The 14,869-nt window shown below is 40.5% G+C and overlaps 1 protein-coding gene across 4 annotated transcripts in view; it reads left to right on the top strand.

Annotated features, from left to right (window-relative positions):
* TCEANC2 (transcription elongation factor A N-terminal and central domain containing 2) overlaps positions 1–14,375 on the top strand; it is a 36,921-nt gene extending 22,546 nt beyond the window's left edge. For all 4 annotated transcript variants that reach the window (XM_029231058.1, XM_029231061.1, XM_029231059.1 and 1 more), the window contains 2 exons: positions 5,341–5,534; positions 13,337–14,375. In XM_029231058.1, coding sequence (XP_029086891.1) covers positions 5,341–5,534; positions 13,337–13,525 — 383 coding nt within the window. In that variant the 3' untranslated portion in view covers positions 13,526–14,375. The remainder of the gene's footprint in view (positions 1–5,340; positions 5,535–13,336) is intronic.
* Positions 14,376–14,869: the final 494 nt, after the last annotated feature.

The raw sequence follows: 14,869 nt of genomic DNA, 5'->3' as shown, positions 1-14,869 counted from the left end.
AAGGAGCCTAGGGACTTCCCTGGCGGTCCAGTGGTTAAGGCTTCGTCTTCCAATGCAGGGGGTGCATTAGCTCCCCCACCTCTTTGATCCCTGGTGGGGGAGCTAAGATCCCACATGACTTGGGGCCAAAAAACCAAAACATGAAACAGAAGCAATATTGTAACAAAGTCAATAAAGACTTTAAAAATGGTCCACATCAAAAAAAAAAATCTTAAAAAAAATGTTAAGGAGCCTAAAATAATGGGTGAATGCTAGTGCCATGTGTGACAAGAAATACAGGAGGAGGGACTGAGGGGGATAATAATGAGTTCCATTTTCCATTTTAGAAATGTTGAGCTAGAGGTGCTTGCAAAATAAGCAGGTAGAGATGTCCAGTAGGGGACTGGATATTTGGGTATTGTGCTCAGTGAGAGCCTTTAGGCTAGAGATACGTATTTGGGAGTCAGCTGCTTGCAGATGGTAGTTGGACCACAGGAGTGGGTAAGATTACTCAGGGAAAACAGGTGAAGAAAGAAGAGAAGAGGCCAAGGACAATGTCCCAGCTGGGGTTCACAGGTAATTAAAGGTTGGGCAAGGCATGTACAGCCAGCAGAAGAGATGGAGAAGGAAGAGGAGAATCAGTAACAGGTGATATCTCAAAAAGCAATGGAAGAGAATATTTCAGAAGGAAAAAGGCAGCAGTGACAGATGCCACAGAGGTATCAAGTAATGTCACGATGGAAAAGGTCCATTGGATTTGACAAGAAGAAGGACTCTCTGTGGGACTTGTGCATCTTCATTTCTTGTATATAAAGGTGGGTCAACGGTGCCTGTCTTGGGGAGAGAAAAGGATAAGGTGGGGAACACATGAAGGGAAGGATCTCTATTCCAAAGAAACCTGAATGCACTTCTGGTATAGCATATCCCGTGCTGTTAGGATTGCTTACAGGTTGAGCCAGCCCATGAGATTGTGAGCTGAACTGCATAGATACATACAGTCCCACTGCTCAGAGGAGACCCTTGTTAATAATTTCATTATAAATTCTTTTAGACTCTTTTTCTCTGTGTATAAACAAATATATGTGTTTGTTTATATATATATATATATATACAAATGTAATTTTAAAAATAAATATTGGCTTATACTGCGCATGCTCTTCTGAGAACCTGAGTAAAGTAATCCTCTTTCCATGTTACTACATGTAGAGCTATTGCAGTCTTTTTTACCTGTATTTTTTTTTTTTTTTTTTTTTTTTGTGGTATGCGGGCCTCTCACCGCTGTGGCCTCTCCCGTTGTGGAGCACAGGCTCCGGACACGCAGGCTCAGCAGCCATGGCCCAGGGGCCCAGCCGCTCTGTGGCATGTGGGATCTTCCCGGACCGGGGCACGAACCCGTGTCCCCTGCATCGGCAGGCGGACTCTCAACCACTGCGCCACCAGGGAAGCCCGCTATTGCAGTCTTTAATGGCTGCCAAGTATTCATTGTTTGAAGGGACTATAATTCATTTAACAAATTGGACCCTTAATGGTGAGCTTGTAGGTTGTTTTTAACTTTTTGCTGCTGTACACAGCACTGTAATGAATATTTTTATACATAAATCTTCTTTGCACACTTTGGCAGGGTGAGTGTAGGTTAAATTCCAGGGACTGTGTCTCATTCATGTCTGTATCCTCAGCACCAGGCATTAAGTAGGTGCTCTGTAAAAGTATTAAAATGCCCTGAATTTAGGTCTTTGAGGTCCTGCAGTGTCTCATTTACCTTTGTGTTTTTACCATCTACAACAGTGACCAACAGCACAAAAAATTGTTTTCTGAATGAATAATCTCAAGGATATGGAGAACTCCAGCCAGAAAAGGAAAGTGTTGAGTAGTGACTTCAGCTTTAAGTGGCATGTGTTTCAGAAGCACCTCACTAAGCATCGCTAACTAGGAAGCACCTTGAGATATTTCTAATGAGGGCTCTGCATGCCTCCCCTTCACCTTCCTCCTTGTGATGAGTGTTGATGTACTTCTTTCCCTGGTCAGTAGAAAGACTAGATAAAAATTCCTGGGAGATAATGGGATAGAGAGAGAAGTTAAAGAATCTTGTCTTCCCTTCAAAGTTACTTCCAGGATGCTCTTCACAGAACCTTTAAAGCAGGGACAGTTTCTTGTTCAGCCCTGCATGACTAGTACCTAACGTACCTAGTACAAAGAGTAGGCCTTCAGTCGACATGTGAGGAGTAAATAAATCAAGCAAGTGTTGAGCTATGCAGTTGGTGTGATCTGAGAAATTTTCTAAATGTTTTGACCATTTTCCCAAAATTGAATTCTTTTCCATTTCCTTTTGTTCATTGATGCCTCTTTTATTATATATTAATTTTTATATACAATAGGGTTTGTTCCTGAGCTTATTAATTAATTATGGCCGCGTTGGGTCTTCGTTGCTGCGCACGGGCTTTCTCTAGTTGTGGCAATCAGGGACTGCTCTTTGTTGCAGTGCTCAGGCTTCTCATTGCGGTGGCTTCTCTTGTTGGTAGAGCACGGGCTCTAGGCGTGCAGGCTTCAGTAATTGTGGCACATCGGCTCAGTAGTTGTGGTGCACGGGCTTAGTTGCTCTGCAGCATGTGGGATCTTCCTGGACCAGGGCTTGAACCCGTGTCCCCTGCATTGGCAGGTGGATTCTTAATCACTGCACCACCAGGGAAGTCCCCTGAGCTTCACTTTTTATTCCACAGATCTATCCATCTGTTGTTTTGGTGCCAGTCCATATAATTTTAGTTGCTTTATAATATGTTCCAATAGCATATAAGGCTAGTTATACCTCATAATACATAAGAGTATTTTATGCTATTACCCATTTGTTTTTCTAAAATAAGTCTAAAGCTATTTGGATGTATTCTAATAAAAGCAGCCTACTAAGATTTTTTTATTGTAATTACATTAAATCTACAAATTAATTTCTATATTGACATCTCTGTACTGGTCTTTCCATCATATAATATGGTATATTTTCCCCTTTCATTCAAATTTTCTGTTACATATTTTAGTAAAAACATATGTATTTCCTCATCTGGGTTTCTCATTCCCCAACATTTACCAAACACCCACTCTCCCGACCCCCTCTCCTGCCCCTGTTTTCTGCTGGAGATCCAAAGATAAACGTGTCACAGCTCTTGCCCTCAAGGAGCTCTCTTTGGTGGGCAAGAGAGATAACTGATCAGATAATTACAACTAATTATAATAGTTATTGTGATGAACAGGAGCATGAGGTGCTAAGGAAGCACAGAGGAGAGGTACCAGCCAAGACTGGGGGTTATTATATTAAGGAAGACTTCCTGGAGAAGGGGACTCCTGGACTGAGTCTTAAAGGCAGAATGTAAGTTAACCAGATGAAGAGAGAAGAAGGAATATTCCAGGCAGACAAAATGCTCATTGGAGTATATGTTCAAAAGTAAAGAGGTGAGAAAACTATTGAAGTGTCTTAGGAGCTGCAGGTAGCTGGAGGATCGATGACGGTGGGGTAATAGCTGGAAGTGAAGCTAGAAGGTAGGTGGGAGGGTGGCAGATAGTGAAGGTACTTGTGTGACTAGACAAGAATTTGGATATAGGATTGAAAGATTTAAGTGGTGGAGCGTAATGGTCAGATTAATGTTTTAAAAAATATCCCTGAAAGAGAAACGAATAAAGTTAAATGAAGGCCACTCTGGCTGCAGTGTGGAAGGTGGCATTAAGGGTTCCAGACTTTGGCTGAGAGGCCAGTCAGGCTGCTGGAGTCATCTGGAGGCGACATGCCCTAAGGCAAGGTCAGTGGTGATGGGGATGGAGTTTAAGAGCGGTTCCAGAGCTATTAAGGAGATAGGCACATACACAAACAGCACATGGGCATGCAACCCCCTCTTGTTAATGAGTTGCTAAGTGGTTTATGGTTTTTACCAGTTTAAGCATGATTTTCCCCCTATTATACTGACTGTTTATTGCTGACATAAAAAAGCTATCGATTGTTTTTAAAAGTATACTTACCTTATATTCTAATACTTTTTGAACTTTAATTCTAAATGTTTACTTGATTTCTTTTGCTTTTCTATGTGTTTATTTTTATCTAAGTACTTTTGCATATGATATTTTTTGACCCTTTCCTCTTTTTCCATTTTTATTATGAAAATCTCAAACATTCACAAAAATAAAGAGAATGGTACAAACCCCCATAGGCCTTTCACCTACATTCAGTAACTATTAAGGTTTGGTCGCATTCACTTTATCTTTCCCTTTTTTGTGTTTTTGTGCTGTTACTGAAGTATTTTAAAGCAGAATCTCAGACCTTTTGTCATTACAGCTCTACATACTTCAGTATGCATCTCTAAAAAATATGGATCTTTTCTTACATAGCTACAATGCCATCATCGTGCTCAACAAAATCAACAATAATTCTTTGATATAATTTAATAACCAGTGTATATTCGTATTTCTTGTTTATATCAAAATATATTTTAATTGGTTTATTCCAGTCAGGATTTGGATCACACATCACATTTGATAGTTTGGACTCAAAAGACTCTTTTAATCTTTAGCAATCCGTAACCTTACTCCCTTTTTTTAAAAGTGCCATTGATGATTGAATGTTGTCCTGCAGAATGTCCCACATTCTGGATTTGTTTCTTACGCTGTAATTTAACTTATTCCTCTGTCTCTCATATTTTCTATAAACTGGAGGTTAGCTTTGAACGACTAGTTACTAGGGTTATGGTTCATCTTTTCCTTGGGAGGAGGGTGTAAGACTACTTCATGGGCAGGGCTGTGAAGTGCTACCTCTATCTGATAGTGCCACTCTTAGGGATGCTAAGATTGATCCGTGGAGATGATGACACCTCATTTTTCCATTTTACCATTGTCCCCATCAACTTTTCATTGACTGATTTCATCCCCTGTTGATTGTCACCTGAATGAATTATTTCATCATGGGCCACAAAAATTTTTTAAATTCTGTCAATTTTATCACATTTATTAGCTGAATAAAGAATATTCTGTCAAAAACTAGGACTGTTTGGTTGTCCTGAAATATAATATGTACTGAAAAGACAAGATAAATGCTTAATTCATTTTCTTCTATTGCAATTTTTGGATTAAGGAGTTGGTACTTTAGGTGTTCCATTTTAAGTATCGTGCTTCTGTTTTATGACTTATTTCATTGGCTAGCCCAGCGATTCTCCCCCAGTGATTATCTTGTTATCTTTGAGAAACAGGTCTTCATTTGCACAAGAGCCTTTACATCCTTAGGTGTGTGAATGACTTGCTAAGTGCCACACATTAGTCCTTCCAGTTCTGTACCTTTCAGAAGAATACAGAACAACCTTTTCTTTGGTTTCTGTTCTCTTGTTTCAGGTCACACTGTGAACAAGATGCGTCAACACCCAGATTCAGAAGTGGCTTGTCTTGCCAGAGAAGTTTACACTGAGTGGAGAACTTTCATTGAAAAACACAAGGATAGACCTTCTATAGAAGTCCGAAGTGATTCCAAAACCGAGACATTTAGGAAAAACGCCCAGAAATTACTCTCAGAAGCCTTGGAATTGGAGGTAATGTCCTGGTTGGAATGTGATGACTAGGTACTCTGGGTTAAATGACCTTCATATTTTCATAATGAACTTTCATAGTCTTAAGCGCTATGGCTTTATTCTAACTTTTTTTTTTTTTTAAAGATTCTGGATTTGTAAACGTTCTGGGGGACAGTATTGTATAAAGAGTACAGGCTTTGGAATTAGCAAGACATGAATTAAAACCCTGGCTCTAGTATGTGCTGGTTGTGACACCTTAGGCAAATCTCTTAACATTTCAGAGACTTGATTTTTTTATCCGTGAAATGAAGGTTATAATTCCTACTACCTAAGATTATTGGAAAGATTAAATGAACCATATATACAAAAGAATAGGACAGTGCCTGGTGGTTAGAAGTCACTTAATGAATGTTGGTTCCTTCCCATTTAAAATTCTTACCCTAACAAATACCATATGATATCACTTATATATGGAATCAAAATATGACACAAATGAACTTATTTACAAAACAGAAACAGACCCACAGACACAGAAAACAAACTTATGGTTACCAAAGGGGAAAGGGGTTAGGGGAGGGCTAATTAGAAGTTTGGGATTAGCAGATAAAAACTACTATATACAAAATAAATAAACAACAAGGTCCTACCGTATAGCACAGGGAACTATATTCAATATCCTGTAATAAACCATAATGGAAAAGAATATGAAAAAGAATATATAAAATTGAATCCGTTTTCTGTACACCAGAAACTAACACAGCATTGTAAATCAACTCTACTTCAATAAAAATAAATAAAAAAAATTCTTTCCCTTTCCACTGAAGCAAAAATTCTGAGATGGACTCTGTTATGGAATATCAATGGCAAAATACATAGCTGTCTTTTGAAAAGACTGTACTCCATTTTCGGTCAGCACTCGTACCTTTAGTTCTAATGTATATAGTCAATTGCACAATCCCTATCATCTTCATGACCAACAGTTAGAATGGTGTTAGTGGTTTGAGGTACACGTGCTGGAAGAAGAATTTTTGCTCATTAGCAATAGTATTAATCATCATCAAATAAATCTTATAGGTCAGTTAATATTCTGGAAAAATCAGACATATAACATCCATATTTTTTCCTCTTCTCAGGGTATCCCTAATAATGTATCCTTAAAGAATAACTTAATATTATTAACAAAAGAAGCAATTCAGAAGTCTGATTTAAATACCTGATCTGTCACTGCATTCTCTGAAAAAATATTTTAACCTTTCTATCTCTGTTATGTATCCACAAAAGAAAGGCAAATTGGCTTGTGGTATATTATTTACTTTTAAAAAATAAAGTTTGGGGTTTTTTAATACAAACTTATGACAGAAAATGAAAAAATATGGAAAGGAAAAATAAGATCACCATTGAACCTACCATCCAGACATAGTCTTGTTAACATTTTGGTGCATTTCCTGTTTGGTAAATTATTGTAGCTCTTTCTTTTTTTTTTTTTTTTTAATAAATTTATTTATTTATTTATATTTTTGGCTGTGCGCGGGCTTTCTCTAGTTGCAGTGAGCAGGGGCTACTCTTCGTTTCGGTGCGCAGGCTTCTCATTGTGGTGGCTTCTCTTGTTGCGGAGCATGGGCTCTAGGCACGCAGGCTTCAGTAGTTGTGGCACGTGGGCTCAGTAGTTGTGGCTCGCAGGCTTTAGAGCGCCGGCTCAGTAGTTGTGGCACACGGGCTTAGTTGCTCCGTGGCATGTGGGATCTTCCCGGACCAGGGCTCGAACCTGTGTCCCCTGCATCGGCAGGCGGATTCTTAACCACTGTGCCACCAGGGAAGTCCCTGTAACTCTTTCAATGAATACTGGGCAGGTTATGATTATCCCAGACTTATTAAGAGCCAATTATGTACCAACTGTTCCATAAGATATTTTTATTGATTATTTAAAAAACGTTGCAGAAAATTGACAATTATTCACATTTATGTTGTATTTTTAATCTTGATCAATATCAGCTAGTGTCATTTTGTATATACTTTTCTATATATTTCTATTCTTATATTTATAATTTTTAATGTCTATTTGATGGTTCAGTGAATTAATATACTGTGTTTGCTTAACTTTTCCCAAGGAAATATTAATATGAATATTAAGCCCTTGGAAGAGAGAAAAAAAATAGGAAGGTTGTAAGTCTAATTTTCTGGAGTATCGATTAGCCAACAAGACTCGCTATTTGATGTTTTAAAAGAAGTTTATTTTTAAAATAAACCAAAATTATTGCAGAAACATAGAGTGTGGGTATATAATATGTAGTTAATGTGGTGGTAAATACCAGTTCCCTGTGGTATCTTTTTAAGTAAATGATAATAATGAAGCTATGCTTGTAAGGATTAATGAGCAGTTTGCCTGCTATATTAAACTCAATAATAATTATCCTTTTAGTTTATCCATTAATTATCCTTTAACTGGCACATCAAGTGGTAAGCACTCAAGTGTTACAAAGCAAAGTTTAAAAAGTGATACATTCGTTAGTGCTTTCCAGTGTAATTGGAAAAAATATCAGATTAAGCATAGTTGAATGGTTTTGTTCCCAAAGAGTAAATTTTAAAAATTAAAAGTGTGCATCTTAGCCATCTTCCTTGGCCGAAGAAAGTCAATCTGTTTTCCCTGCATAAACAACATTTTATAGTATTTTTTTATCAGTTTGGTATGTCAGAAAATATAAATACAAACACTTTTTACATAAAGTTAACTCTTAGCACCCATCATCATATGAAACATTTTCATATTAGGGCAGATCGGTGAGCACCATCTAATCCAGTATCTGGTCTTTGACAGTAACCAATGTTGAGTGCATTCAAATCAGACATCCGATCTCCATAAATGTACTATATCAGGCAGTAGTAAACCATTGGATAAGTTATTGGCCTAATAACTAAAAAGCTTTTGCAATTTGATCTTAGCATGTGTTTTTTCAAATCCACTCATTACATTTTTATAGAAAATAACGTTTCTATGTTATTTGTTTGGTCTTATCCTTTAGTAGTGAAAGCCACAGATAAAGAATATACACACACAGCCCAAAAGTGCATCTCTTTATTACTCTACACATCTTGCTTTCCAGATTCATGGATTGTTTCCTTGTTCTTGGAATAAAGGAATAGATGAATAAAATCTCCATTGTTGAGACCCACACTCCATTCCCCTTTACTTTCTCCCTTCCAGATCTTCTTTGTTCTTCCCTGTCTTTTAGATCTTTCCTCATATGAACGTCCCCTGTGGTGTCATTCTCTTACTTCCCCTTCCTCATTATCCACTCTCCTTCCTACCTCACGGCCTGTGATCATTTTCCTATTATGTCATTTTAAAAAAATGAATCTGATTCTCAAAGTGAGCCTGTTATCGTTAAGAGTTATGAAACACTGGCTGGTTGGCCCAGTTGGTTGTCAGATGGTGCTAATGAGATCCAGGTCAGGGGTACATCCCCATATGGGACTGTTAGTTTTTTCTTTGTTTAATGGCCTCAGACTGTACCTCTGGCTTTGACCAGCTCTTTAATAAATGTATTCAAGTGGTCAAAAAGGAGTGTGGGTATATATGTACAAATCCAATCATGCTATTGGAAAACTCATACAAAGTTTGCTTCTAGTGGGTATTCAGCTCACCAGATGTTTAGTTCTACTACTACTAGTGCCAGAGGAGAATGCAAACATGAATGAGTTGCAGTCCTTATCCTAAGAAAGCTTACTGTCTCCTGACTAAGAGCCTGTAAATGACTGACTAAATACGAGGCAGGATGAAATATGTCTGAAATAGTGTTACTAGCAAGTGGTATAAACACACAAAGGACAGAACAATGAAATCTGATGGGGAAATCTGGGAAGCTTTCATGAAAAAGACAGCACTTGAACTGGCCTTTGTAAGAGTGGTTGGATTTCGCTAACTAGAAAATACATATAAAATAGAAACATATTTCATATGCTATGTATAGGATGTTACTAAAAGAGCAGAAAAGGAGGGAGGTATACATGGGGAAAGAGGAAATTCATTTCACAGATATTTACTGAGCACTTAATATGTGCCAGTACCTATGCTACTAGGCATGGGGAACTTAGAAGTGCATCCAAAATGGTACCAGCCCTGGAGGGGCTCACAGTCTCTGAGGGAAGTAGGCAAATGAATAGTCACAATACAGTGTGGGAAGTTCTGCACTTAAGGTATACACATGAAGAAGAGCTTCTTCCCTTGTTTTTAAAGAGCTTAACAGATGTGGCAGACATCACTAATTGATTATGGCAGCATTTCTTCTGAGTCCAGAATCCTTGACAAAAGACAGCTCTGGGTGGATGTGTTTTATATCTTCACCCAGCAATTGCCAGTTTGTCCAGGATTGGACAACTGAATAACACATACTCAACTCACAGGTACAAATAGATAAGGAAGGCAAATCAGATTCTCTGTCTCTGGGAAACTGAACTGGGAAATACCAAGAGGCAACAGTGGGAGTTTTGAAACAGAAGAGATATTGGAGGAGTTATGAGGAAGCAGAAGCTATGGGTAGAGATGTGTAGAATAGGGGGAGAGAATAAGGCAGTTAGAATTGATAGTAAGGCAAATGGAGAGGAGGAAAAACATTTGAAAAAGAGACCAGGCAAATCATGAGAGACACAGAGAAAGGATATGGTCTGTAAATAAATCCCTAGGTTTCTTACAGCATTCTTGTTCCCATTCATACACATGTATCTCATAGTAAAACCCCTTTTTCTCAAAGTCTTAGTAAGACTCTGGTCCTTTCACCCAAAAGGGCTTACCTAAATTACCAGATTAGGACCCATTGGGAAGGACTCTCAACTTGGGTAGGTTTGGATTATCCAAAGGCAGTTATAAGGTAGGCATTCTTCACTTTGTTCAATGAACATGTTATACACAAGGATGCATGATGAATCATTTTCCCTTATGATTTACATTTTAATATTACAAATGTTTTTCTTCATTTCTTCATTCCGATTGGCCTTCATTTAACAAGAAGCATGCATGAGAATTGCTAGCTACTTGCTTCTTATTCCCATCACATTGCTGGTATAGCACCTATCCTGCTGCCCCTTGGTTTTCTGTGTACATGCCTCTCCTTTCTAGGCTGTGACTTCTTAGAGGGTAGGGGGTCAGGTGTTTTCTGCTTGGGTATCTCTAATACCTAGATCAGACCATACTCAGAGTAGCGACTCAATAACTATTTGCTGAATGAAGTATGAATATCCAGTTCTGTGAATTTCAAGGCACTCTCAAGGTTCTTTTTTATATATACTACAGTTTGATGGAATGGCCATGACTTATTTTTGCAAATGTACACATACCCTTCTTCCCCTAACAACCACTCCCCTCAAAAAAAGAAAAAATTTAAAAAAAGAGCCTTTTTTCTTGCCTGTCGTATTAAGTGAATCTCTAAACAGTCAGTGACTAACCATCCTCACACTGGGACGAGGAACCCTCATTGGGGTGAGGAGCCTCTTTTGCAAATGTTGCTGGACAAATGCTGGGCAGACGGCCAGCCACCCTTATAGCCTTGTAAAGTAGTCTGGTACCCGGGCTGCCTCAGGCTGGGGGCTAGTTCAGTGCCCACCCAGGAGGCCATGAAAAGCTCAAGGAGTCTAGGTTCTGGAGAGCCATGGCACCACGTCCACTCACTCCAGCACCAGCCTTGGAGATAATCAGTCAGTCATCAGGACCCCAAACTTCCCTGAACACCTTTTGTCTGTTACACCTAGGCAGATGTCTGGACCTGGATATTCATTCTCTCTCTCCCTTTCTCTTTCTCTCTCTCTCTCAGTCCTGTTCTGTTTCCTGCGTGGTCCTCATTTCTTCCAGGTTTCTTTATTATATTCATTTTGGTCTGCTGGTCTCTCTCTTTTGTTAGGACACTTATCAAATGTCCGGTGATCCTTTTTTTATTTTGGTGCATTTTTTCCTTAAACTTTTCCTTTTTAAAATATATGTATAGGGCTTCCCTGGTGGCGCAGTGGTTGAGAGTCTGCCTGCCGATGCAGGGGACACGGGTTCGTGCCCCAGTCCAGGAGGATCCCACTTGTCGCGGAGCGGCTGGGCCCGTGAGCCATGGCCGCTGAGCCTGCACGTCCAGAGCCTGTGCTCCGCAACGGGAGAGGCCACAACAGTGAGAGGCCCGCGTACCGCAAAAAAAAAAAATAAAAATAAAAAAATAATAATAAAATAAAATATAAGTATAGTACATATATGGAAAAGCACACAAAAGATATATGTACAACTCACTGAATTCATCACCAAGCAAGTGCCCACCTCACCTGGCCTGATCCTTGTCATTCTCCAGGTCTCACGTCAAGTGCCATTCCCTCCTGAGGCCAGGAGCTGCCCTCCTGGGTTGGGTCCCTTTGCTGTAGCTCTGTGCCCCAGAACTCGCTCATATCCTCTTTCCCAGCCCTCGGTACACTTGCAGTCCCTGCTTCTATCTGTCTCCAGCCAACCAGTGCTCTCTGTGGAGTCAAGAGCTGTGTTGACCTTGTTCACTGCTCTTTCCTCAGCCCAGGCACATAGTGCTGAGTAAGTATTTGAATGTGTGGTAGGGTGGGGAGGGAAAGAGTTGAAGGGAAAAAAGCAAGTGAGAGAAATTTGTTTCCTGTTTTCAAGGAACTCACTCTCAGGGAAGACAAACTCAAAAAAATAGATCATTATAATATGTTATGAAAATGACTAAGGGAAGCTCGGGACACTGTGGCAGCCCCAAGGGGAACTTTCAGTCCTTTAAACTAGGATTTGCTTTTTTGCTTTTTGTTTTTTAGCTAAGCTTTGACATACAAATAGGAATGAGTTTCCTAGGGAAATTGCGCCTTGCTGAGGAAATGTGTACCTGTGCAGGGGCGTAGAGGTGTGTAAAAGCAGCTGAGGTTGTTCAGGCTGGGCCAGGGTCAGGACCAGGGAGGCGAATAGTGAGCGATGCACCTGGAAAGGAACGAAGTGAGGGGGTCTCTGACCAGCAACCCGGTCTGGCCTGGGTCCAGATCATGTGGGCAAAAGTCTCAGACCTGTCCTGCTTTCATTAGGCCTGTGACTTCAGGAGGGCTTGGGCCTGAGCCAGACCACCCCAGAATTGCCATAGGTCCTATCCTCTAGGCCACTTTCTGCTTGGCTGACCCTGCAGAGGTCTCTCCAGACTCAGCTGGTCTGTCAGAAGGTTAAGGGGGCAGTGAGTATGGTGAAAGGGAAGAAACATGGGTGTTGGAGTTGGGGGCTCCGAGTTAGAGTCCCAACTCTGCCTCTTAATAGTTGTAAGATCTGGAGCATTCCTTTACCTTTGAACCTGTTTCCTCATCTATAAAATGAGATAATAGGAGTTGTGAGCAGTAAATGTGAAAAGTGATTTATAAACTGCTTTACACACATATTAGGATCCAGACTCATTGTTTTTAAAATGCTGTAAGGGGTTAAAAGTCACTTTAAAAACAAACAAACAACAAAAAAAGTATAAACTGTTATACTGATTTATTATCCTTGGTCTTCGTTTCCTGGTTGGTAAAGTACAGGGCCCAGGGCCCAGAACCCATTGCTTGGTTCAAGCCAGTTTCCTGTTATAATGGCAAATATTACCACCCGGCAGGGGTTGTGAATGAGGTCCCTGTCACAAAGCACATGGCCTTGTTCCTTAATTGCCAGGGTGGAATTAATTTGCTCTTCCTGTTTCTTTTGTGACAGGAAGTAGATGTCTTTGAATTTCAGTTGATTAATGGAGGCCTCTGAGCAAAGTGCTCCAGCCTCTCTTGCTTTTAATCCTTATGCAATGCAAGGCCCTAATTTGATAATTTTGCTGTTTTTTCAGATGGATCACCTACTGGTTGAAAATATTGAACGGGAAACGTTTCATCTCTGCTCCCGCCTCATTAATGGGCCATACCGGCGGACAGTGAGAGCCCTGGTCTTCACATTAAAGCATCGAGCTGAAATCCGGGCTCAGGTGAAGAACGGCACGCTGCCAGTCGGCACGTTTGTACAGACCCACAAAAAATGACCTGAGGATGGTTCCAACCCTGGGCTGGGCAGAAAGGAAAATGGGCCTTTCTCTGCCATTCAAAGACTCTTTTGAGTTTGGGCGATGGCTGATGCTGGCGGTGCTGAATTTTCCCATGGTGCCATTCCTTCAGACAGAGGATACAGAGAGCCCTGGGAGACAGACCTGCAGGAAATGCTTCATTAGCTGGAGTGCGCTGGTGCTGCCTAACAGGATGTGCGCTTGCTGGCGCTAGGAAGCGCAGTACGGTTGCCATCACCCCACACAGTGAAAGGGTGACGAGTTCCACTGTGAATATGCCAGGGACACCTCTAAACTTCCTCCGTGTCAGGCAGATGAAGTTACTACTTTATTTTGCCACCCTGCAGGTAACTGAAACTCAATTACCACAGCTGCTCACTCAGTTCCATCCCCCTGAGTTTAGATAGCTCCAGTGCCTCTCAGAACTCCCCTGTCTGTACTCTTTGCTCTACCCCAGGGGTGAGCCTGCCAGAGCCCGCCAACTACCCCTTCTTTCCAGAACTCACTTATCTGAACGTTTCAGCTCTCCCTGGAAGACCTGCGTTGGTCTCCAGAGCCCCCATGCTGAGGCTTCTAATGAGGAACTGTCCTGAAGCATCCCCACACCTTGGGGTTTATTTGAATATGTTGGCTGTCTCGGTTTAGGGCTCTGTAGAAGATACATAATGAAATTGCTCTTGAAATGAATTACTGTAGGAGAAAAATTATATACATATGTATTTTCAAATGAAATACCCGTATATAGACTTGCTTGAACAATTATGTAAGTGATATTTGCTTTTTTTTAAAAGTAATAATAAACTGGGGCTTTTTTGTCCCTAAAACCAAAGGTATGGCTTGTTCACTGAAAAGTGTTTTGGGTTGAGAAAGAGTATAGTTGGTGAAAATAAAGAATGATTGGACAGGAATCTGAGGGAGATAGCAAGACCCAAAGAAGGTTTTTTAGGTTAGGGGAGACTGGAGCATGTTTGTAATCTGAAAAGAAGGAGCCAGTAGAAAGGGAGAGATTTAGGGAATTCTCTGGCAGTCCAGTGGTTAGGACTCTGTGCTTCCACTGCTGGGGGCCCAGGTTCGATCCCTGGTCGGGGAACTAAGATCCTGCAAACCTCGCAGCGTGGCCAGAAAAAAAAAAAGGGGGAGAGATTTAAAATTCAGAAAAAGAAGAGATGGATTAAAAAGGAAGGACACCCTCTCTGTCACACTCACACACACACTCAGCTTTTTTCTGACACTCTTTTGACAGTAAGTTGCATACATCACAGATTTTTACCCCAAATGACCAATAAACAAGAAATGATGCTTAGGAACTTCTCTGGTGGCACA

The sequence above is a fragment of the Monodon monoceros genome, unplaced genomic scaffold, assembly GCF_005190385.1.
Source record: "Monodon monoceros isolate NGI ecotype Baffin Bay Population unplaced genomic scaffold, NGI_Narwhal_1 Super_Scaffold_18, whole genome shotgun sequence".
NCBI classification, from domain to species: Eukaryota; Metazoa; Chordata; class Mammalia; order Artiodactyla; family Monodontidae; genus Monodon; species Monodon monoceros.
This window is presented reverse-complemented; position numbering and strand designations above follow the sequence as displayed.